This window comes from Rhinatrema bivittatum, chromosome 1 (genome assembly GCF_901001135.1).
Source record: "Rhinatrema bivittatum chromosome 1, aRhiBiv1.1, whole genome shotgun sequence".
NCBI lineage: Eukaryota > Metazoa > Chordata > Amphibia > Gymnophiona > Rhinatrematidae > Rhinatrema > Rhinatrema bivittatum.
In genome coordinates, this window is record NC_042615.1 from 592,921,819 (window position 1) to 592,948,668 (window position 26,850).

Here is a 26,850-nt window from a genome sequence, read left to right on the forward strand (position 1 = left end):
CAATAAAAACTTGCTCAACTGAAACTAACTCTAAACCCGAAAAACAAACTTCTCTCCTTAGCCAAACAATTTCAATCTAATTAAACTGCCAACCCTAAACCTAGGAATCACCAATATTACTCCATCAGATGAAGTACAAGACCTAGGAATTCAGATAGACGAGAACGTTACAATGAAAAAGCATACACACAAATTAATTAAAACAGGATACTCCAAATTGAGAATATTACTTAGACTAAAACCTCTATTAACAATACAAGACTTCCGCACTATATTACAAATACTCATATTTTCAAACAGACTACTGCAACTCATTTTTACTAGGCCATCCTTCAGGTGTAATAAAACCACTACAATTACTGCAAAATGCATCTGCAAGACTCTTACGGGGAACAAGGAAATTCGAACACATCACTCCATCGCTGATGCACTGGCTTTCTGTACAATCCAGAATGCATTATAAAAAGTATTAACCCTAATTTTCAATATCATCAACCTGGCTACTCATCACAGATCCCAATCAAAACTGCCACTATACTGAAAGTCCCACCAAGGCCCGTGTTCGATTGCTAAGTCGCTCCCTCTTGAGCACTGAACAGAGGCTCCCTGCCCAGGAAACGCCAGCCCTGTTGACATTTCCCCAACCCCACCCCCCCCCCCAAAAAAAAATCTTAAACAACTCCCATTGTAAACAAGAACTATAAAGATATACTTTCTTGTTCCAGGGCCTTCCCCTCTGGATGTGACCTCCAAGCAGGGGACCCCAAGGGAAAGAGGGTAAAGGACAGAACATGAGAGCCAGACCACTGGCTATCAAATTCTCCCCATGCAACCTCGACAAAGCTCCTTCCAAGGCACACTGATCCCCTGGCCAAAAATTTGTAAGAAGAAATGCTGGCACAAATAAAGAGCAGCAGCCTGCTGAGACCAAAAATGATCCTGCACAATTCCTCTGTAGGATTATAAGTAACATACATTAAAAAAAAAAAAAAAAAAGGAGAAGGGCAAGAGATTAATAAAAGTCAATTTTAGTACAAAAAGTACATTGGAAGTAGAAACTCTCTGAATTTCTATAGATCTTCAAAAATTAAACAACCTATACAGCAAATGTTTCTCATAACTAAGAAAATGACAGCTTCCTTCTCTGAGGGTTAAACTCAGGACTTTCAGATTATGAGATTGACACACTGCCTGCTTAGGGTTTTGTTAACCCACCCCAGACTGCTATTTTAAAGCCTTTGTCAACAGGTTTGCCAGTCTCTGTTGGAAGATGCTTTTCTAGGTCATTCCACCAGACATTAAGAACTAGGTAACAAAGGGGCTGAATTAGCACATGACAAACCTAAGAGAGAAGTAGCACTGTAGACAGGGTTAACGCCTTGACATTCAGAATTACTGCATTCAAGTACCACTTTTAGGGTCTTTTCTTTGTGCAGCAATGTCTGCTTCAGGATCATGTCCCTCCCCTCCTCTTCCCTGTAAAACAGGAGGGAGGGGCTGAATTAAGGAGCAAATTGGCTGCCCTCCACTTTATCAACTACAAGATCACCACCTTGCTCCCCTGTTCCCTGCAGACTGCCTGGAGGGGAGGGGCTAGAGCAGAACATCTGCTGCTCTGCCTCTTATGTCTGAAAAGAAGTGAAACTTAATTCCAGGCCATTCTACCACAAACTAAACCCTATGCAGATGTGTCAAAAAGAACGCTACAGTTAGAGTGTAAAACATTTGAAGGGAATTAAGAAAAATGCAGATTAGAAAAAATGTTTAGTAAATGCACTTATTGCACTGCACATGGGATCAATTTGCTGATTTAAAATAAATTCATTAGTTTAATATGCCTTTTTCGTGAAGAGGCATCAGCAGCATGACTTTACTCCTCGATATCCTTTCATTTTTGTCCTAAAATTGTATTTCATGTATTTCTATACATTTTTTAAACCAGATTTTAGCATCTATTACTATAGCTACATCCTGTTTCTCAAATCTCCAGCCCTGAGTCAATTTCTACTTAAGTCATGAATTCATATCTGCCACAGATCAGTGTTATGTCTGCCCAATAAGGATTAGCAGCACCCCAATTTACTTAGCCATGCCACCATCTAAGTAGATGAAACTTCTAAATACTGTAAGGGTCTGGCGTAGGTAAAGAGTCTACCCTCCGCGGACCCAATGTTCTGTTTGGTTTGTATAAATCAATAAAAGCTGTTGAATATAAATGCTGCAAACATGGATTATCCAATTAAGGTTAAATAAAACCAGAATGGAATGAAGGTTATGAATGATTTGAGGATGGAAATTACATTGCTGAACAGTTTCTCATTTCAGTGTCATATGAACATAAGAACTGTGCCATTTACTTTTGGCTCACACTGTAGCTGCAAAGGTCTCTATTTCAAAACATTATCACCATAAAGCTCACGAAGTCACTGAAAAACGATTTTACTGGATCAGGTACAGGATTGGAGAAATTTACAAGTCAGTAGCTAGCATTTAACTAGCAGAAACCAATAATGTAAGGGCATGTTAACAAACCTATTTGCCTTGATTTTGCAAGTACGATTGGAAAGGACCCAGAGCAAGCAGCCACATCTTTGGCTCTATCAAGGTCTGGAGGAGCAGTGTCAGCTTTGATGGAGGCCTGGAAGTTAGTAGAAGGACTGCAAAGAACAGAAAGGGAAGCTTTTTTTTTTTTTTTTTTTAATATATAGGAGGCAAGGAGATAGCGATTAACTTCTGGAATAATCAATCTCTCCTCTCCCCATGGGCCATAGGAACACAAGTGCCATGCTAGATCAGATGAAGGTCCATAGAGCCCAACATCCTCTCTCAGACACTGGTCAGTCCAGGTTGCAAGTACCTGGTAGATTCCATAAAGTATATCTATTTCCTGTTACTCACTCTCAGAGATAGCAATAACTCTCTTTAGTTTACCTAGCTAATAATGTTTTATGGAATTTTCCTCCAGGAACCTGTCCAAACATCTTTTATAACCCACTATGCTAGTAACCTTGGTCATGTCCGCTGGCAAGATTCCCCATCTTGATTGTGCACCAAAAGAAAGTAATTTCTACAATTTTTAAATCTGCTGGTTGTTAATTTCATGTAATGTCTCTGTTTTAGTATTAATGAACGGGGTAATTAATCATCCTTTATTTCAGTGCTTCTCAACCATTTTTTTCTGTTGTGGCACATCTAGCACTGGGCTCCCCATTCTCCCCTTGCCACATTCAGTTGTCCCTCTTCCCCTCTCCCCCATATCGTGGAACCAATAGATGTCAACCAGCAGCACTTACCTGGTGCTGCTGCTTTCCCTCTGCAATTAGAAATGCATGGGACCAGCAGGGCTTGCTACAGAGACCCATGCAGTTTCAATTGCAGAGAAGAGCCAGCAAGGAGGAAGCAGATAAAGGCTGCTCCGACTCCCTCTGCTAGCAGGACAGCCAGCGTAGGAGAAAATTAAAACGAAGACTGCCAAGAACCTAAATTATTCTTATGGCACTCTGGTAGCCAACTAAAACAGAGGTACCCAAACATGTCCTGGAAGACCCCCAGCCAGGATATCTACAATGAATATGCATGAGAGAAATCTTCATGCACATTCATTGTATATAAAATTCTCATACATATTAAATGAGGAAATCCTGAGAACTTGACTGGCTGGGGTACTCCAGGACAGGTTTGGGCACCACAGAACTAGAAGAAAAGAAGTTTCAGACAAACCTGCATTTTAGCCACGGCACATTAGAGTGTCACAGCACAGCTGATGGGGAATGCTGCTTTAAAATTTACCCAATTCTCCTCCACTCATGATTTTATAAACTTCTATCATGTCCTCTCTCAGTCATCTCTTTTCCAAGCTGAAGAGCCCTAACCTTCATATCCTCTCATCATAGGAAAGCAGTTCCATTCCCTTTATGATTAGTTCCACCAAGTCTTATCTGATATGGGGCCATCAGAATTGCACATGCATGTTGATGAGGCTATTAGCGAATCACCCATAATGCAAAGAAAAAAAAAAGATGCACACTCTCAAAAGTACAATAAAGTAGAAAATACTGCTTTTCTGTACATCTTCCTACTTAATATCATTGCGGTCGGGTTCAGGAAACAGACGCTCAGTTAACAAGCATCCATTTCCTGAACCCCTGGCTGTGCGCCGATTAGGAAAAGGGACGCCCATAAATTTGGCGTCTGTTTTCTAAACCAGCAAACAGCTGACAACTTGCAGGCTCCCGTTGTCAAGGAGGTGCTAGGGGCACGCAAGCGACCCTAGCGCCTCCTTGACAATACGACCCCTAATTTAAAACACTCAGTGCCTGCTTTGTGCATTTTAATTGCATCGGCCCCAAGTGTGGTCACACCATGGATCAATGCAGATGAAATATTTTCCATTTTATTCTCCATTGCTTTTCAGGTTATTCCTAAAATTCTATTTGATTTTTTGACTAACACTGCACACTGAGCCAAGGATTTCAATGGATTTTTCACACAGATGCCTTTTCTTGGGTGGTGACTCCCAATACAGCACTTAGCATAGCTACTGTAATTGGGATAATTTTTCCCTATATACATCAAATCACACATTTCCACATTAAATTTCATCTGCCATTCAGATGCTGTCTCCTAATCTAACAAGATCATTGTGCAGTTTCTCACAATCTGTTGCTGTTTTAACATCTACAAATGTGATCACCTCACTTATTGTTCCCTTTTCCAGATCATTTATGAATGTTAAATAGGGTATCAGTAGTACACCACTAATTTTTCTCCATTTGGAAAACTGACCATTTCCTGTCTTTTAACCAGTTACCAAACCACAATAGGACATTGCCTCCTATCCCATGACACTGTAATTTCCTGAGTGGTCTCTCATGGGGACTTGTCAAATGCCTTCTGAAAATCCAAAGACACTATATCAACTGGCTCATCTTTTACCTACATTTTTATTTACACCTTCAAAAATCTCTTCCTTTTGCTAAAGACATGTTGACTCTTCCAAATTAAAGCCATGTCTGTCTATATGGCCAGTGATTTTGTTTTTAAGAATAGCTTCTACCATATTGCCCAGTATCGACTTAAGAGTCACTATTTTATAGTTTTCCGGTTCACCTTGGACCCTTAAAAAAAAGAAAAAAAAAAAACACAAAACTGCATCAATTTGGCTATCCTCCAGATCTTCAGGTACTGTGGCTGTTTTAAATGATACCTTACAGATTACTAGTAACAGGTTTGCAATTTCCATATTTTGAGTTTTTAGGGCTGGACCATTTGGTCCTGGTGATTTTTACTGTGTCAGTTTAATCTATTACATCCTCAATTATCACAAAAATCTGTTTTAGTTGCTCAGAATCGTCACCATTAAAGAATTAAGATGTGGGTAGGTTCCAAACATCCTCTTCAGTACAGACTGAGGCAAAGAATTCAGTTTTTCTGTTATTTCCTTATCCTTCCGGAGTACCCCTTTTACGCTTCGAATATCTAGCAGCCCAAATGACTCCCTTCTCAAGCTATATGCTTTGCATGTAACAAAAAAAGACTTAGTTTTTGCCTCTCTGGCAAGCTTCCTTTCAAATTCTCTTGGCCTGTCTTACATTAACTTGCCATTGCTTATGCTCTTGCCTATTTTCTTCACTTGGGTCTGCTTTCCATTTTTTTGAATGATGGATGAATTTTTGGCTAACTGCCTCCTTCACCTCACTATTAAACCATGCTGGCAGTCATTTGGTCTTTCTTCAAACTTTTTAATGCATGGAATTCATTTTATCTGAATTTCCAATATCCATGCTTTATGTAAGCTTACTTTTCAACTACTTCTTTAATATTTTTTTCTAATTGCTTCATTCTGCGATAGTCCCCCCTTTTTTAAAGTTATATGCTACTGCAGTAGTTTCACAAAATGTCCTCCCTCCAACAATTATGTCAAATTTGATTACATTATTGCTATTATTTAGCAACCTCACCACAGTAACCATTGCACCAGGAAAAGTAGATCTTAAGTAGCTTCCTCTCTCATTGGTGCTAGATCAAGCCTGCTTCATGAAGCTATAATTTACAGTATCTAGAAATTTAACCTCTCTAGCATGCCGCAATGAGACAATAACCCAATAAATCAATACTGGGCATAATTGAAATCTCCCCTTATTACTATTTTACCAAATTTATTTGCCTTTCTAATTTCAGCTAGCATTTCACAATCTGCTTCTTCTTGTTGGCCAGGTGAACGGTAGTATACACCTATTGCTACACTCCTATCCATCACATGGAATTTTTATGCATAAAGATTCTAGAGTGCATTTGTTTCCTACAGGAATTTTATCATGTGCAACTCTGCATTCTTTACATACAGTGCAACTTCAATTCAATCTGCCTTGTCATGTCAATATAATTTGATTCTTTCACTCTCTCATCTCTCTGAAATACCTATGTTCATATCCCCACAGAACGCCAAAACACACACACACACTAAATTCTCCATTCTTATTCAGAGTTCTGGCATTTGCAGACATATTTTATATTTTTATTTGTATTTTTATTTCTATTTGTATTCACAACATGCTTATTAGAAGATAATACAGGCAGTATAGAAATCAGTCACATGTGTGCTCATTACCTACATCCATTTGGGCTACTTATGCCTTAACTACAACCACTCTACTTGGCTAATCTAATTTTCCTGTTTGGTAGGATCCCATTTTTTCCCTGTTAGTCTCTCTTTAATGTAAATAGGCATTTTCCATGTAAATACAAAATTGAAGAAAACACTTAGTAGATCTGCTAAGAGGGCTTAAATCTCACACAAAAAAAAAAAAAGAAGAATTTGGAGGGCTAAACTACTTCTGATACCGGCGTCTGTTCTCGAACCCGCTGACAGCCACGGGTTCAGAAAAACAAACGCCGGCAAAAATTGAGCGTCCGTCTTCCAACCCGCGGGCAGATTTTAAATTTTTTTTTTTTAATTTGATTTTTTTTTATTTTTGGGGCCTCTGACTTAATATTGCTATGATATTAAGTCGGAGGATGTACAGAAAAAGCAGTTTTTTCTGCTTTTCTGTACACTTTCCCGGTGCCAGCCGAAATTAACGCCTGCTTTTGGCAGGCATTAATTTCTGAAAGTAAAATGTGCGGCTTCGCTGCACATTTTACTTTCTGTATTGCGCAGGAATGACTAATAGGCCCATCAACATACATTTGCTTGTTGCGGGCGCTATTAGTTTCGGGGGGTTGGCTGCGCAATTTCCACGCACTATTACCCCTTACTGTATATGGGGTAAAAATAGCGCGTCAAAAACGCACAGCCAAACGGGGCTAACAGTGCACTCAGCCTGAGCGCACTTTACTGCATCTGCCCGTTAGTGATTTTAAAATAATGTACAATTAATGATTTTGACGACTAATTTTAGTCCTACTGCTGATCATTCACAAACTGATACCTAATAATCAAACCTAAAAACCTTAGGATTTAAACAGGTCTTTAATATAAAATTAAAAACCCTTAGATTTAGATATATCCACTCCTTAAACAGCTTTAAAAACTTTTAACAAAAAAAAAAAAAAATCAAGAAGCAAGAAGAGGATCAGTCTAATCTTTTGTATAGAGAGTGTCACATGTATGTTTATCTACTAGGGATGTGCATTCACTGCTTTATGTTATTCATTTTGACAGTACATGCATATCTCATGAACGGACAGAAGGCACGCCAAAATGGATGGTGTGTGCATATGTGGTCAGCACATAAATACGCATACACTATCTATTTTCGCATGCCTACTATCCATTAGTGAGATACGCACGTACTATGGAAACGAATAAAGCAACGAATGTACATCCCTTTTGAGGTTCAATTAGGTCTTACCTGTCAATTGGCTTTCCCAGAGTCCTAACAGATCAGTAACCTGTGGGATTCTCCTTCCCACCAGCAGATGGGGGCAGAGTGCAAAAGCTTCCTCTCTGATATCACTAACAAAGACTGGCCCAGCAGAGGGGAAGTCAGTAGTCTTTTGCCAAAGCATGGCTTGTTTGGGGTTTTTTTGGTTTTTTTTTTAATAACTATCAACTCATTACCTGGCTTGTTCCCTTGCCTGTCTTGACTTCCCTAGGGTGCCATTTTCCCTGGTATTATAGGATGCTGGTTCCCTACTTTCTGCAGTAAGGGATTCAGGCCACATCACAAAACGAAAGAAAATGTTGAGAATAGTCTGCCTTCGCATTCTGTGTTCCCTTGGTCATTATGTTATAACTTGCTTATCAAACTCTGTTCCTTTGTTCACATGCCTATTTATTCTTTTCTTACAGGTGGGATCGAGACTGGTCTGCCAGGATTCAAGGAAAGCAAATTAGCAGGTAAGACATAATTGAACCTTCCTCTTCATCCTGCCAGACCAGTAACCTGTGGGATGTACCTTAAGCTGTACTTGCCCCAGGAGAGATCCCTAGTGCTGCTTCCAAGACACCAATACCAAAACTAGTCTCTCCTTTTCTTGAAGGTGTAATCTATGATGTTTTGTAGAAGTGTTGATAGATGACCACGTGGCCACTCTGCCAATGTCCATAGGCATAACTGTTCTGTATTCTCCCCAAGATACTGTGCTCTCATGGAATGCACCCTCTCCAGCTCTGGTATGTTTCCTTATTATAAAAGCTGCTATTGTCTCCTTAATCCATCTCACGATTGAGGCTTTGGATGCTGCCTGCCCTCTTCTGGGTCCTGTGAACAAGATAGTCTGACTTCCTAAAGTCATTGGTCACTTCAAAGTACTTTAAGAGGCACCTGTGAACATCTAGGAACCTCAAATCTGTTTCCCTATACATCCCGCCTTCCTAAATCCAGGAAGAAAGATGGGCTGATTGAGATGAAATTCCGATACCACCTTGGATAGAAAGGTGGATACTGGTCAGATTGTCACTTGAAAAGGATAAGTATGGACTCCTGCAGGACAGCGCTTGCAATTCAGATCTTTCTGGCTGAACACATGGCCACTAATATCACCGTCTTTAGTGTTAGGTCTTTCAAGGAAATCTCCCTAATGGGCTCAAAAGACTCTGACTGTGTCTTCAATACCAAATTCAGATCCTATGGCAGTACTATGACCTTCCGAAGAGGTCTCATCTGCTTCGTTCCCCTGAGGAAGCATCCATCATCTGTGTTAGCAGACACAGAGTTTCCTCTGCAACACACAGTTGCCGCCACTTGCACCCTCAATGTGTTAACTGCTAGCCCTTCCTATAGAAACTGCAGGATTGAAGCAATCTCTGCTTTCATGAGAGCCAACTCTCTATTTGTACACCAGGCTTTGAAAACTGTCCAAATGTGACTATACGTGAAGGAGGTGGACTTCTTTCTGGCCTTTAGTAGGGTCACGATACTTGAGCAGAGTACCTTCTTCTGTTAAACTTTCTCCTTTCAGTAGCCAGGCCGTAAGAGAGAATTTTTCTGAATTTGCCATTATTACTGGCCCCTGCTTGAGGAGTGCTGCTATCCCTTTGAATGAAATCAGTTTTGCCTTCTTCAATCTTATCATCTGCATACCAGGGATATCTTGGCCAGTCTGGGGCTATCAGGCATGGGAGTTGATAAATCTTCCTGACCACCTTCCCCAATCAGCCAGGGAGTGGGGGAAGGGAATGTACAATATTTGATTTGCCAACCAGCGTTGGGACGGTGCGTCCACTCCCCTGCAACCCTGTTTTTTCCTTCGGCAGAAGAACCAACTGATCTTGGTATTCATTTTCTTGCAATTAAATCCCAATGCCCCAGGAATTCCCATATCTTTACGGCTGCCTTTACTGTAGCAAGTTATTCTGTGCAAAAATGAGGAATTACCAAGGCCCCATTTACTTGCTTTAGGTCCAGCACTAGCTGAAAGCTTCCATCCTTCTTTGGTACTAGAAAATAAATGGAATATACCCCCATGCCTTCCTGTTCAGGTGGTACCAGAATAATGGCCTGGAGTTGAACCAGCCTGTCTAATGTCTACATGACCGTGCCTCCCCTGCTTGCCTTGCATGGGGAGGAAAAGAAGAAATCTTCTAAGAGCAATCTTAATAAGCAAAGGATATCACCCAGAATTATGTCCAAGACCCACTGGTCCTTTGTTATTTTGGCCCATTCCTGATAAAAGATCTGTAATCTACCCCCTAACCTGGTGAATCATGGAGCAGGCCTGCTTCCTGCCACTGTGCAGTTTTGCCACTAAGGGGGCTTGGGGGTTCCCCTCCTTTGGAAATCTTCTAGTCCCCCAAAAGGACTGAGATCTGCCCGGAATCCTGTCTGGGCAAGAGATCTGGCCTCTTCCGCCCATCTGTCTGTACTCTCTGGGCCACTGTCTCCAGTTGCCTCCCCTTGCGAAGCCTCTGGGCTTTTTTTCTGGTAACCTTTGGGGCCTCAATCCTCCCCAGTTTTTGACCATCCTCCCTAGGTCTTCTCTAAACCATTAAAGGCTAGCTTTCCTATCCTGGTCTTGGATACTGAATCTGCTGCCCAGTTCTTTAGCCATAAAAGATGCCTAGCCATGCCCTCTGTTGCTGCTAACATTGCTGAAGCTCTAAGCTCATTCATAGTATCTGCTAAAAAGGCTGCCATCGATTCCACTAGGGCCGGCCCTGCCCTATCCTCCAAGGATCCTACATCTTTGGGACCAGATTAGAAGGATCTTGGCTACATAACCTCCACAAATAGCTGCCTGGAGGACCAGGGATAAAAGCTCAAAACTTCTCTTTAGTAATGTTTCCACTTGCTGTCCCTGAGGGTCTTTCAGGGCTGCTCCACTTTCTACTGGTATAGTAGTTTTCTTTGCTATTGCTGAGATTGCCACATCTATTCTATGCAGGTCCAGAAGTCTATCCTTATCCTACTGTTCTATTAGATACCGTCTCTGCACAGTTCTATGGCTTCTAAGCCTAGACACTGGGATTTCCCACTCCACTGTCAGCATATCCTGGATTGCAGAATGGATGGGAAAGATTTTGCAAAGTTTCTTAATACCTGTCAGAATGGGATTTCCCTTCATTCTAGCTTTGGGCATTTCCTCTTTCAGACTTAGGACCTGCGAGGCTTTTGTAATTAGGGCCCCTAGATCATAAGCCCTAAACATATGCCCTGGGCTCTACTCTTCCCAGCCTAAAAGTGGCTTGGGCTTTTCCCCTAAAGAAAAAGTCTTATTCTGCTCAGCATTCATCTGGAGACAGGCTTGATGCATAGCCAAGATTAAGTCCTCCCCCAGGGACTCTGGGGCTGCCCCACCCTCCAAAGCTGCGGAGGAATGCCTTGGCCACCCTGAAATTTGTTCCAGAGGTGGAGGAAAGGACACACTCCCTGGCATGCACTGTTCAAGTGACCCAGTCCCGCCCCCTGCTTTTTGCGGTCACAATTGCAGCAGAAAGAGCCAGTAATGCTAAGGACTCGCCAGGCCCCGCACCTGACGCACTTCCTCCCCTTGTTCATATCTGGGGCAGGCAGCAATGGTTAGGGCCTAGCTGCTTTTTTTTTTTTTTTTTTTTTTACTCAGAGTTAAGTGATTTCATTGGGAAACCAGGAGACCAAAACAACTGGTTGCCCAGATGAGACCTACAGAGGCTGTCGTACCATGGGGGGTGGGGGGGGGGAGCCCCCCCGGTCAAGGCTCCTAGGGAAAGCGACCATTGCCCTCGGGCCCTTCTTACACTGCTGGACTAGCAACTTCTGTGCTCCATCCTATCTGCTGGAGGCAGAGACTACTGTCTTCCCCTCTGCTGAGCCAGCCTTTATGGTAGTGACTTCAGAAGAAGCTTTCACACTCTGCCCCCATCTGCTGGTAGGAGGGAGAATCCCACAGGGTACTGATTTGGCAGGACAAAGAGGAATGAGAGATTGTGTGTATGCACTCAGTGCGAAGAGTTCCTGGAACGAGTCTATCTGGAAATGTAAAGAGAGTAAACTTTCTGGGACGTAGCAAAGCAGTCCCAACTCCAGTCTAGTAGCACTGGAGCTTCTTTGGAGGAACAAAGTCACCTGGAAAGAGGCCATCTCTTTGGTATAGAAGAAAGTGATCCTGTAATTAGAACCTGCCCTCCAAGTGATGCATTATCCTTTTACCTAGGGGCATAAACCAAGGGTTAGGACTGCCATTATAGTTGATTTGAACATTGGGTAGCTGGGTGGCTATTGGGCACAAAGATAGCTTGGTAGCTTGCCTACTTGGCGAAAGGTAGCAAACCTCATACGCCACCTAAATAAGATTTTAGAGAGTGCTGGAGAGAAGCTTACTTTTGTTGTGCATGTATATAACAATGTCATAGGAAGGTGCAGGAAGGTGAGGTTCTGGAGGATAAATTTAGGATTTTAGGTAAGAAAAACCCAGAACCTCCAGGACTGCGTTTTCAGACCTGATCCCTGTTCAATGTGCAGGACCCTTCAGGCCGGCAGAGCTCTAATCTCAATGAGTAGATGAGATGATAAATCTAAACCCCTCTTCCCTGCATTATTAGGAACTGGGACACATTATGGGGAAGATGGGAGCCTACTTCAGGATGGGCTCCACCTTCACCAGGGTGGAACCTGGCTTTTGCCACTAACATTTAAAAAGGGAAGAGAGTAACTTAACCAAGATCCTAGAGGAAGCCAAAAGTAGCTCAGAAGCACATGGTTCAGAGGGAGGTATCTTCCAAAGATACTTGCAAAAACTACAGTTTGATATACTTAATGCCCTTAAGGAAAACAAAGTAGTATATAAAAGCAGCTTTAACAGCTTGTCATGAGGAGCCACTGGTTTTCCTACTGTCTACCTTGGTTTCTTGCTTGAAGAACAAGATGGTACAATCAGAAAAGGAAAAACAAGACTATGGTTACAGGAAGAAAGATCAGCAGCAGATATCTGAAAAAATGTGAATACACTGAGACACTAAATTAAATAGAGCGAGTAGGGGCCATCATAAAACAGGATTAAGTGACTTAAAACAAACGAAAATCTCTACTTTTTAAACCATATTATCTTTCCCACTTATGAAAATTAAAATTCATAACTCTCCAAATACCAAAATATTCCCCAAGAAAGTTTGTACTACGGCAAGTCTGTAGGGGTTTCATTCAGCTTAGTATTGGCATTGTCTGATCACACAAAACGTAAGCACCAACTTAATTGTTCACAGAATTCACAAAAAAAAAAAAAAAAAAGCCACACACTTTTTTCAATTTGTATTAAAAACAAGACAATTTCTTAGAAAATAAAAGCAGGGAGGCCTGTCTAATGGCACAGCCACAAATGTTGTGTTCTGTCATGCCAAATACCTGCACTCGATTCCCAGGCCAAACTTCTACTCTCAGGGCTGGCTGGTGGTGATGTTGCAGAGAAAACCTTCAAAAGCCTCAGAGGGAGGGAGTTTCAGCCATTGCTTCAAGGCAACATCTAATAGTCAAATCATTTTTCTGTCGCCATCTGGTAAAGTTAGAATTAAAATTAGAGCCCACATTCATGTATTGTTCCCCACCTTTGGAATGCCCTTCCAACAGCAGCTCAACTGATTATTTGTCTTTCAGTTATCTTTTTAAATTCTTAGCCATTTCATCAAGCTTTTAACAGAAGCAATAATGGTGATTTTATTTTAAGTGTTTTCATTGTTAGTATTCTGATTTGTATTTCTAATGATTTTATCATACTACTTTTAACCCATTAAGTTTTTGGGGGGTTTTTTGGGGGGAGGGGGTTATTTTGTATTTTACTATTACTGTATTTTATGACTAATGTTCCTCACTTTTGGATCACTGAAATTTAAAAAAAAAAAAAAAAACCAACAACTTGGGAATTCACATTAGTCCAGTTTTGAGGGAGGTAGGAGGGGAGCGGTTTCATAGCCCATGGCCCAGGACAGCCACTGCGATAGCTAGGCCGAGTTAGTGATATAAAAATAAGGGAGCATTGGGGAAGGAGGGGGGGGGGGGGGGGGGGGGGGGAGGGGAGTTAGTTGCAAATTAAAGCTTAAATGCTGAAGCCTTAAAGAAGAAAAAACTGCCAAGTAGAATAACTAGATGTATGGTTATAAGGCAAAATCTTGGATTTATTAAAGAGCCATGATGTGACAGTATAAAGCTGATCAAGAGCTCTCCAACTCAAAAGTTTCCCAGGTCCATATGCTATATACACAGACATTTTTTTTTTTTTTAAAGCAGTCAATCCAATTGATCACTTTAGATTCTTATAGCACAAGTCTAATAAGGACAGAAGTTATGCAGAACCAGAAAAAGTAAATAGGTCTGAGAAAGCATATTTATCAGTTGTAATTAGAGAAAACAAATTTAGGATTTAATTAAACTATGATACCACAGTGACACTAACAGGACTACATTTCTTTAAAGCTGACAAGACACACTACAAAATCACTTACCAAAGAACATTGTATAAAAAAGGGTTCCTGCTGATAGGCTGTTGCTATTGACAAAGGCTGCTAGAACATGTGTGAAAAGAATAAAAGTACATTTTAAAGCTTTGGAATGGGAGACATCTGTAAGAAAATAGTTTTAGCATAGACCTTTTCAGAAGTTTTGAATGTAGTGGATTTTTATTTGACCATTCACTTATGACTGCTCATAGTTCTTAAAACATTCATCCTTAAATGACCAATTTAAGGCTTTACCAGTTCACTAGTTTAAAGAACTAGAAACTAAATGCAATTAGGTGAAAAATGTACCTGCTTCAAGTCATGCAAGTGGCCAATATTACTCCCCACTTTATGCCCATTTGTTATAATGCAACACTGTGCAAAGAAATGGTATTGGATTCACTGAGAAATCTTGTGCTGAACACAACTTTTCTCCACAAGAAGCAAAATTCATATTTCTACCTATTTCATCTTACAATTTATGATCTGCACATATTCCCTAAATTAAAAAAGGTAATTAAATTTTGTGTGTGCCCCACTAATATTACTTGCCTACCAGTAATATGAACTATCCCAAATTTAATGGGTTTATGATTTTTTACAATACTAATCTACACAGAAGATATCACTGAAAGAATAACTAAATCCTCATAAAAATTATAAGCAATATAGTAAAAGGTGAATGACAGCATATTAAGACCAAAGGGGTCCAACAAGTCTGCCCAGTGTCATTTAGATTTGTAACCGCAGCTCCATGTGGGTTACCCCAATGCATTCCTAGAAGCACAAAGTAGTCATACCACAGTTACAGGCTAACCTGCCATTTCATGCAGGTTATCCAGTGCTTCATTACCATCCTGTCTCCTGGAGTCTGTGGAGTTGAAAAAAATAGTGGGATAAACTCCATTACCTTTTTTGACTCCACCACCTCCGCTGGCAGGGAAATGCAACCATCCAACACCCTCTCCATGAAAAAAAAAAAAAAATACTTCCCAAAATCATTCCTGAGTCTTCCCCATTGAAGTTTCATATCATGACCACTAGATTTACCATTTCCTTTCTATTGAAAAAGGTTTGGTTTTTTGGGCATTAGTAACTTTCAGTCATTTAAATGTCTGTATCATAACCCTACCACATACACACACTCCCATCTCTCCTCTCTTCTAGGGTATACATGTTGAGATCCTTCAATCTCTCATGGGACATTTTAGTTGCCTTTTTCTGAACTGCCTCTAGATTATTCAAGTCTTCTCTCAGATTCACCTCCAGAATAGAACACCATACTCTAAATGTGGTCTCACCAATGACCTGTACAGAGACATGATCACCTTTTTCTACTAATTATGTCTCTCTCTATGTAGCCCACCATCCCTCAGATTTTGGGCATCACCTTAATCCACTATTTTGCTACCCTGACCATCCTCAGTCACCATCACCACAAAATCTCTCTCCTGGTCAGTGCACATCAGCTCTTCACTACCTATAACACTCCCACATATTTCTGTACCCCAAGCAGATTCTGCACTTTGACAATTAAATTTTAACTGCCAAGCATTCAACCACTCAAGCTTAAAATGAGATGATCTTTCTACTACCACATGTAATACTGACACAGATCTTAGTGCCATGCACAAAAAGACATGTTATTGCTTAAGGATGACACCTAGTGGCCATATTCGAGGCTCGGAGTTGCAAGGTTCCAGAAAGAGCCTCCTGGCCCAGGACCACTGCTGCAGTGACCAGTAAGTGTGTGTGTGGTGGGTGGGGGGGAGACAGAATAATTAAAAAATAGGGGGGAGAAACCCAGGGCAGCTGAAAATGAAGGTTCATGGTGCCAGATCCCAGCCATGGTTCAAAAATGAGCAAAAGTACTAAAGGAATAACCTGTGTAAAAATAAAAAAAAAAGACAGCAAAGAAATAAGATACACACACACACACACCACACTCATCGTATTTGCCACGCTGCTGATACAGTACTCCTATGTTAAAGTAAATATATGACTCTTTCTTCGTTTAATATGAGGCAGTCCCCCGACTCAGTTGCAAAGAAACCACATGTTCTTAGTTTAGGTTTGAGCGTAAAAACAATTCTCAATCACATAGAAAGTTCCACTCTTACAGCAGTAATTAATGGCTAACCAAAGAAAAAATAAGTTGCTTAAAGAGCTGCCTCTGCTTAGTCACAGGAGGTGCTGCAGAACTCAGCTGGGATGGTTAGTAGAAGCCCTGGAAATGAAGTGTGCAAAGCTCAGTACACATTTTTTTTTTAATTTAATACGTGGCATCACGTAAATTAGGGGCCAATGATTATTTTTTATATTGTGTTAGATTAGGTTAAACTTGAATGTATAAATCTGTGTGTATTCAGTTTTTATTTTAAGTTTAGTCCTGCCATAAACATGACTTTATTAATCTCACTGCACTTTTGATCTTTCAGAAGGATATTTTCAGAAAAATCAAAACAGAAAAAATGTGGTTGAAGTCTAGGAAAAATTTTACTGCAAAAATCTGATAAAACTGTTTACTGCTAGTTACTTTTCATCTGAAACATTTCACTGCTACAGAATGACTGAACTTCCTCCATGCCCTAATATTCTCAAGTCTAGGCAAAGAGCTGGATTCAAAATAACCTATGACTAGTATGCAAGTAAAACTCCTGGGACAAGTTACCAAGGACTTCCTACTCTCATTAAAAAAAAAAAAAAACCACCTAAAATTATGTTCAGGATTATTTTGATCATCACAGGTGGATTAATGAAAATGCCAGTGTGACAAAATGCAACCAGAAGTGTTTCATTTCTATGAATGTAATTAATTTCATTCACTAAAAGATGGTGTACAACTACAGTTAAGCAACTGAAAAAACACATGCCAGACAAGAGACAGCAGAAATGCTAAACATTTCATGCAGTCCATCCTAGAAATGACAGAACAGGGATTAATTCTAGCAAATACTTATTCCTATTTAATGCAAAAAATGTATTTCCTGTACTCAAAATTTAAAAAATACAGGAACTATAACTGCAGTTTTAAATTGACAGTAAATACAGTTTAAGAATATGAATTGCAGAAACTTCATCTTATGTTCTTGCTCACTTTCTGCACTGAAAGTCTTTATATACATTTTAAAATTTCAACAGAATTGCTTTTCAAAATATTTTGTTCTTGACAGTCCAATGGGTAAAAGTAAAACTCATTTGGTTTAAAACAGTACAGTCAATTTTTAAAGGATTTTCACTGTTCATAAATAGGCAACATCAAGCAAATGTTTCCAGTGAGAAAAATCACTCAAAAGCATGTAGAGCATGCAATACTTCTTTAAATGGCCCACAAGGAAGATGCTGTATATGAGCTTCTCAAGACATCACAGGGCATCTAGCAAACACATGTACTAGGATATCTGGTTGGTCCTTTAAGGAAGTATTGCAATTAAAAAGATTCCACTAAAACAAATTCTCTTCTTGGTGTTAATGCTCCTATAAGATGTGCACATGCACACAAACACACAGCATGCACAATAAAAAGGAAGATAGAATGGTGTTTCAAAAAACAGCTTCTGAAACATTACTCTTAAGAACTTTTATGCACACGGAGTAATTTTCAAAAGGATTTATGCGCATAAAATTGGGTTTTACACGTACAAGTGCACTTTATGCACATAAATGGCTTTAAAAAATTGCTAGGATGGTGAACTTACACTTGTAAGCCTTTTGAAAATTACCTCCACACTATATCGATTATGTGCCAGCAATTGGTGATATATCAATTCACTGGTACTCTTCAGTGAAATAGGAGATATGCCAACATGAATAATCCTTCTAGCAGAATGAGGTTCCAGCCTAACAAATGGAAAAGGCAGCAAGTAACAAGAGACATACTGCAGGTTTGGCCACCAGAAATCTGGGGGGGAAAAGGCCATGTGGTTACAAGGGACAGCTAGGACTCCTTTTTTGAGAAATACACCTGGGCCAAGAGCCTCTCACTTGTACCTCTGCCAAAAGGATGACCAGATGAGGTGGCAATACACCTAACATATTTGCTGCCAATAAGACCTTCACACCTTTTGAATAGGTAGATGTTTTACAATAAAGTTGAAGTGCCACGGGGAAGCCCACAATTCAGAGATACAAGAGATGTTTACATTGCCAAGTGCTGAGGCCTTAGAAACAGCTAAGGGGACAATTCGACTGTCTTAAGCAGTCACTACTACTACTAAACACTTCTTTAGCGCTACATAACATTCGCAGCACTATACAAACACAAAAATAACACAGTCCCTGCTCAATAGAATTTACAACCTAAAAAGAAACATACAGGTCAAGATGAGGGCATTTCTTAAAGACAATGATTAAAAAAAAAAGAAAAGAAAGAAAGTCACTGAAGGGCTGTCCCACCTGCCCAGAACAGTTGCACCAAGTCTCCTGCAAACCTCACCGCACTTAAAGCAACCCTTTTCCTGCAGTCAGTGTTTCTTCTCATTTAACTCGTGCAACTAACGCCTCCATCTGCCCCCGACAAGTACAACACATACGGAGCATCTTTCTTTGCTGCGAATCATTTACTTTTTTGTTTGTGTTGGGGGGGGGGGGGGGAGTAATCGTTCAAAAACGTATCTAAGTTTCAGAGTACGAGATTCTTTTCTCTTTTTTTTTAAACTCAAAGAGGTATAGAAAAAGCAGCACCTCCTTAAAGGGCCGGGAGTGCGTTAATAGAAGTGTGCGAAGAGATTGGGGGTGTACAGACAGGCAGGGAGGGAGGGAGGGAAGGTCTGTCCCCCCCCGGGTCGCCGGCAGCCTTACCTTGTCCACCTCGCCGTGCAGCTCTGCCAGGCTGGGCCGGAGCAGCTTCTCTCCCAGGTCGGCCGCCGTGTGCCGGTAGTGGTCGATCCTGGGCACGGCGTCGATGGTGTTGTGGCCGAAGGTGCGCAGGTAGTAGGTGTTGGTGTGGGTGTCGTAGTAGTAGTGGTGATGGCCGGCGCCGCCGGAGTGCAGGCTGCCCTCGCTCAGCACCGTGTCGCCGTTTTGGAAGCTCACCCCCCCTCCTCCTCCGCCTTCTCCCGGCTCCGGGGAGCTGCTGTCAGCGCTGCGGTCCACGAAGTTCACCCGAAAGCGGCCCTTCGCCTCCTCGCTGCCTCTCTCGGGCTTGTGCGCCTCGCTCACCAGGTCCACTTGGAAGCGGCTCTGGCTCGGCGTGGGACCCAGAGGTCTTCCCTGAGCGCCGTCGCTGGCCTCAGCCGAGAGCCCCGCCGCGCTCTCGCTGCCCGCCGAAGGCGGCGGCGGCGGCGGCAGCACCAGCGAAGAGTGGAGCTCCCCGGAGCCCAGCTGCGCCTTCCTCTCCATGACCAGACAAAGCCGCTACCACCTCGCTCGCTCTCCGACGTGCGCGTCCGGCGCACCGCAAGACCTGACTCCCGGGACACGGAAAGCGCCTTTAGAGCAGCACGTCTCGCTGCTGCTGCTGCTGCTCCTCCTCGCTGATACACACCTCACGCCCTGAAAGCTTCAGGTGACAACACCAGCTCTCCGCCCTGATATCTTGAGAGACCCTCCTCCTCCCCCCCGCGAAATCTATACAGCCTCAGCCCGCCCTCCGTAGAGATATATCTACTGCCCGCGCGCCAGGCACCCCAGCTAGCGTGGCCGGGCTTCACGCTGGGAGGAAGGTGCCTGCATGGGCCGCGCACGGTTCATGCCACAGTATGATTAGTATTTTATGCTTTGACGGTTTTGTTTTTTTTTTTTTTTAATCCATCTCTCTCTCTCTCTCTCTCTGTAGCCGGCCGAGAATGAGATGGGATGCTGCGGTGGGTGGGGGCTCGCTTTCTCTTCACTACGCCCAGCCCAACATGCTGCTGCTGCTGCTGCCTGCGTGTGCGCGCGCGTCGCCGGCCGGTTTCTGACTCAACTGAAGTGAGCGGAAAAAGAATCTCCCACCTTCAAACCCGCCGAGGTTCTTCCGTCAACTGCTCCCCCCCCCCCCCCCCCCCCCCCCCAACACACACCCTCCGCCCTGCCCCCACCCCCTGGTGCAGGGGAGAAGAGAGAGAGAGAGAGAGAGAGAGAGAGAGAGAGAGAATACGGCGTGGCCTGCCGCGCTTCCCTGAGAACGAAACAGCAGCGGCGGGGCTCAACTCCCTTCTTCCCGGTCGCAGCTCCCCAGACGGCTGCCGCTGCTTCCTTCCACGCCCAAGGACCCAACAGCAACAACAACAAAAAAAAAAATGCCTCCGAGGGGGGAAACAGGAAGGAAGAAGAACGCTAAGAAGCACGCTCCCTCCTTGCTGACAATGTACAAATGAAACCCGTAAGGCCTGAGGAATGTCTACTTAGGGTGGTGGAAAAATAAATATTAAAAACATGTTTCTTCGGCCGCGCCCTCAAAATAAAAAAGGAAAAATGTAACAAAAAGATTCCCAGTCGGGACACGCCGCTGATTTATTTTGTTTTCATATTTATTCCTTGTTTTGTTTTTTTGCCCTTTAAAGTAGAGAGAGAATCTGGAAGGCGGCTGGCGTGGTTGATGAAGGACCTCGAGATGCTTCCTGCACTATCCTCTCCTCCCCCTTTCCTCCCTCCTCTGTTCTGACGGAGCCTGCTGAGGTTACCAGCGCTGCCTACCCCCACCCTTCTCGGCTGCCTCACCAGCAGCTGCTAGCGCTCCCGCTGTCCCTTCAGCGCTGATGCAGGGCGAGGAGCATGTTCCGGGTCGGGTAGCTGCGGCCCGCCCGGGAGCTGGGGGAAAAGAACGCCTTCTGCAGCCCTTCTCCTCTACTCTGCTGCTCGCAGTTTTTTGGGCTGTTTTTTTTTTTTTTTTTAAATATAAATTTCTCTTTTTAATATCAGTTTTTATTAGTGTTGTTATTTTCATTTCTTTCAAAGTTCGGAACTCCCACACAGCTGCGCCGGTGAAGTATCGCGGGAATGATGGGAAGGATTTTGCTGCGGCGGGGGTGCTAAGTGACTGCGGTGCCAGCTCTGGGCGATGACAATGGCTTTTGTCTGTACTTCTTGGTAGAAGGCCAGGAAAGAGAGGAGAATGACGTTCGGCTATCTTGCAGGCCGTCATTCTTGGCTTTTAAGGCGAAGCGTTAAAGCAGTATTTGCAAGCTAGCTACCTAAAAAAAATAGCAATTCGTCTCCATCGGCGCCTGCTTCCTCTGGGTCGTTTTCCTTGTTCTGATTTCTCTCCTTTTTTTTTTGCCCGGGGTGGGGTCGCTATAGTTTATTTCGTACGTTTTTAATGCTTCTCCAGCAATAACCAGTGTGTATATATTCTTATAATTATTATGGCAGCGGCCCCTGTTTTTTAACAAATCCCGCCCCCGATTACACTCTGCAGCTACTCATGTTTTCCATGTGGCAAGTGATGCTAACATGGACTTCTGACAAGGTCCGATGAGCACCGCCCAGTTTACAGCCATTCGTAAGAGAGGGGGTGGCTAAGTAGGAGAAACTTCTAAAAAAAACTTTAAAATCGTGGAAGAAATACAAATCATAGTAAAAAAAAAATTCTTAGTGATATGTTTTAATTACCAACTTTATACTTAAAATAAAACAACTACTTTGTCTGAAAATAGTTCATACACTTTATTATAGTCATCAAAACTTGAGACTTTCCAGGATTAGCAGTAACTATCTTTTTTTTCTTTTTGTTACAACTCATACTGTAGTAAAGAGTTTTTGCAGTAGTATTGGATATATACATAAATATTTTTTTTAAATTTCTATTCCACATCAAAGCCTCTATAGACTCCACTGACATCTAGTATCAGAATTAGCCCATTACAGTTATGACATTCTTTTGGTCTGAAAACTGTAAAATCCCCCCTTATTAGCTAATTGTATGATTTTTTGATAATTCAAAGTTACACTATCAGAGTTTTTTTTTAAAGGGAAATGGCATTTCTGAAAACACTGAAACATAGATTATGATGGTAAATAAAGGTCATAAGATCTGTGTACTCTTTCCACAACCAAGAACTTTGGTACTCTTGTTATGTTTTTTGGTTTTTTTTTAAGTAATTTAGCACTGTCTTGTTGGCAGTGTCCTTTGTATAATTTTGCAGTAGGTAAAGCTTTGATGCGCCCCTTTGCAATGACTGATAATTTGTTTATAGTTCTAGACTTTATGGCGCTCAGAAAAATGTTGTGTCAAGTTACATAGTTTTAGTACTATACCACATCAGAAATTGAAATAAAATGAAAAAGCAGAAAGATGTTCCAATCACTGTAAAAGTTTTGAATTACAAATTGCATGTGTGCATATTAAATTATGACAATTATTGTGCATGTTTCAAGGAAAAAAATGTCATTTCCTCCGCAGTGCCCTCAAAAATATGTGAAAATTTTAGCAAGAGGATTGTCTTAAATAAATAAATAAATAAATAAATTCCTTAGTAGCTACAACTGGGTTCCTGTTGCTTCAGTTTTCATATCTGCTAAACCACATTTGTAAACAAATGTCATTGTTGGCCATGTCCATGTTACCAATCTCCTCAATATTTGTTTAAAAGGGAATTTTGAATGTCCTTAAAGTCCTAGCATATAGCATTATTGAGAGAGAAAGACTATAAGGCTTTCATATAAGTAAACTATACCACTGTAAGAGGGGCAACTAGTAACTTGGGGTGAGGTTTTGGTGGTGGCTGGGGTTTTTACATGCACAGTCAGAGACATGAACATCACAGTAGACATCAGTGAAGACTGTATGTGATTTGGAGTGATTAAAGGTACACAAAGATGAGATTTGTACAATGTACTCTCAACTTAGCTTGATAGCAGCAAAGATGAGATTTGTACAATGTACTCTCAACTTAGCTTGATAGCAGCTAGGTAAAGAGTGCTTCAAGCTAGGTTGAGAGTACATTGTACAAATCTCATCTTTGTGTACCTTTCATCACTCCAAATCACATACAGTCTTCACTGATGTCTACTGTGATGTTCATGTCTCTGACTGTGCATGTAAAACTGCCCCCAAAACCTTGGCCACCACCAAAACCTCTCCCCGAGTTACTACTTGCCCCTCACACTCGTATAAAATGTGGGCTAATATGTGTGCCTCCCCAAATGTTCTCTTGCTCTCTTTCTCTTTATTAACATAGAAATGACAACAGAAAAGGAACAAATGGTCCATCCAGTCTGCCCAGCAAGCTTGTGGTAGCATAAAAAATATCAGGCTTATTAGTTAAGGGTAGTAACTGCCACACAGCAAGTTACCCCCATGCACTTCTTTCTTCATTTCCATCCTTTAGTCCTTAGGGATCCACAGTGTTTATCCCATGCCCCTTTGAAATCTTTCACTGTTTTTGTCTTCACCATCTCTTCCAGAAGGGCATTCCGGGAATCCACTACCCTCTCCATGAAGAAATTTATTTATTTATTTAAAATTTTTTCTATACCGTCGTTAAGCTAGACGCCATCACAACGGTTCACAATGAGGCACATAACTTCATGTTGCATAAAATGTCTTAAATTATATCAACTAAACAGGTGCCATCAAAATACTGTAACATAGTTTCATAATAAATATTAATTGGTATGTGTTATAAGTCAAGTCCAATTCTATCTGTATCAGCTATAAGATAAATTAATACTTAACTCTAGTCCTTTGTTGTTGAAAGAAAAAAAGAAATAAAAAATGAGAAACAAAAAAAAGGTGTGCGTCTGGGAGTTCTACTGACTGCATCCTACATTTCCCTGGATTCTACTCTCCATTCTCTTTGTGGTATGCTTGCTTAAATAGCCTTGTTTTTAAACTTTTTCTGAAAGTTTTGATGTTTCTTTGCAATCTGATTTCTAAAGGCATATAGGGCCCTATCCCTTACTTGAGTTAGTCTAGCTGTTTTAACTGAGGGAATAGTTAGCAGTGCTTTGTTTGCTGATCTCAGGTTTCTGTGGGGGATGTGTACGCGAAGGTCTGTGTTCAGCCATTCTGCTTTTTTGTCATGTATTAATTTATGTATGGTACATAGAGTCTTGTAGTGTATTCTTTGCTCAGTGGGTAACCAGTGTAGTTCAATTAGGGTATCGGTGATATGTTCTCTTTTCCTTTTACCAGTTAGAATTCTTGCAGCTGTGTTTTGTAATATTTGTAGTGGTCTTATTGTAGTGTACGGTAAACCCAGTAGAAGGGCATTACAGTAGTCTGTACTGGCAAAAATTAAGGCTTGTAATACTGATCAGAAATCGGTAGGCGTTAGTAGTGGTTTTAGTCTTCTAAGTGTCATCAGTTTGGCATATCCTTCTCTTACTTTTAGAGAAATATGTTGTTTCATACTTAGTTCTGTATCGATTATCACTCCAAGGTTTCATACTTTCTCAGCTAGTTGTATTTTTTTGGTTGTTATTGAGTGTGATTGGGTTTTTATTATATCTAGATACATGTTGGCTATGTTTATATTTTCTGACATTGATTCGGAGTCTTTCTCCCTGGAGTTTCATTTCGTGACCTCTAGTTCTACTATTTTCTTTCCAATGGAGAAGGTTTGTTGATTGTACATCATTCAAAACTTTCAGGTATCTGAAGGTCTGTCATATCTCCCCTGCACCTCCTCTCCTCCAGGGTATGCATATTTAGGTCCTTCAACCTCTCCTCTTAAGTCATTTGATGGAGATCCCCAACCATTTTTGTCACCATTCTCTGGACAGCCTCCATCCTGTCTCTGTCCCTTTTGAGATACGATCTCCAGAACTGAACACAATACTGCAGGTGAGGCCTCACCAAAGATTTGTGCAAGGGTATTATCACCTCCTTTTCCTTACTTATTCCTCTATGCAGCCCAGCATTCATTTGGCTTTAGCTATCACTTTGTCACATTGTTCCGCCATCACTAGACACTATCTCCCTAAGATCCCTATCTTGCTCCGTGTTCCGTGTACAGCAGCCCTTCACCCCCCCCCCCCCCCCCCCCCCAATCACATACATCTCTTTTGGATTACCACACCCCAGATGCATGACTCTTCACTTCTTGGCATTGAATCCCAACTGCCATGTCTTTGACAACCGTTCAAGCTTCTTTAAATCGTCTCATTCTCTCTACTCCTTCCGGCCCATCAACAGATCTTAGTATCATCTGCAGAGAGACAAACTTTACTTTCTATCCCTTCCACAATGTCGTTCTCAAAGATATTGAACAGAATCGGTCCCGACACTGATCTTGTGGCACTCCGCTTAACACCACTCTCTCACACGCTGCCTTCTATCTGTCAACCAGTTTGTAATCCAGTCCAATACCTTTGCGCTCACTCCCAAGCTTCTCATTTTATTCATAAGCCTCTTGTGTGCAACCATATCAAGAGCTTTGCTGAAATCCAAGTAGACAACATCAAGCGCTCTTCCTTGATCTATTTCTTTAGTCACCCAATCAAAAAAATAAATCAGATTTGTCTGATAGGGCCTTCCCCTGGTGAAAACATGCTGCCTTGGGTTGAGCAACCTACTGGATTGTGGATAGCTTACTATCCTTCCCTTCAGCAGAGTCTCCATTATTTTTACCACCACTGAGGTGAGGTTAACCGGCCTATAGTTTCCAGCCTCCTCTCAGCTCCCACTCTTGTGAAGCGGGACCACCACCGCTCTTCTCCAGTCTTGCGGCACCACTCCCATTTCCAGGGATGTTTTGAACAGGTTATGCAGTGGACCCGCCAGCACATCTCTGAGCTCCCTCAGTATCCTGGGATGAATCTCATAAGGCCCAATGGCTTTGTCCACTTTCAGTTTTCCTAGCTCTTCCCATATATTCTCTTCTGCAAACGGAGTTTTGTCTACTCCACCCCCCCCCGCCCCCCCCCCCCCCCCCCCCCCCCCCCAATGTCTTGTTAATTAGCGGCGGTCCCTCTCCAGGGTCTACTTAGTGAACACAGAACTGAAGTAATTGTTTAATATTACCGCTTTTTCTTTGTCTCTTTTCACACATTGATCCTTGTCATTGTACTGAAATGGACAAGTAAACAAATGTTGCTTTTCCAGCTGTTTGGAATAGCTGCTCTCAGCACCTGAGATACATTTTATTCTGCGAAGAAGATAAACTCACATGGGTAAATGCGAGAGCTGTCTGCTTTAGGCACATGAATGTTGTCCTTAGTGGTAGAAAATAAGAATGGCAGACCTCAATACTAGTTAGTTTTATTCCTCCCCTCCCCTACCTGCAGGCATACACTCCCCTCCCCCACCTGCAAGCATGCATTCTCTTCCTCCACTTTCCCACACCTGTAAGTCTACACCACTGCAGCAAAACAGCCTCTTCTTTATCAGCAACATAAAACGCCCTACACCTCACTTTAAAACTTACCAACTTCATACCCTTCTTTTCATCCATCTCCCTCCCCATTGCTCCTTCCCACCATTCCATTTTTCCCACCCCTTCTTCCCTCTCTCCTCCTTTCCCCCAACCTAGTCCTAGGCCAGCAGCATCAGGCAGCATGAGATAGAGAAAGCATGACAAGCTCACTATCCCTACAGACTGCTTTTCTTCCTATGCAACAGACCAGAGAATAAACCT

At 41.9% G+C, this 26,850-nt stretch overlaps 1 protein-coding gene across 1 annotated transcript in view; it reads right to left on the reverse strand.

The window, feature by feature from the left end:
* SLC12A2 (solute carrier family 12 member 2) overlaps window positions 1–20,299 on the reverse strand; it is a 368,551-nt gene extending 348,252 nt beyond the window's left edge. Inside the window, 1 exon segment of the mRNA XM_029619121.1 lies at window positions 19,151–20,299. Coding sequence (XP_029474981.1) covers window positions 19,151–19,690 — 540 coding nt within the window. The 5' untranslated portion in view covers window positions 19,691–20,299.
* Window positions 20,300–26,850: the final 6,551 nt, after the last annotated feature.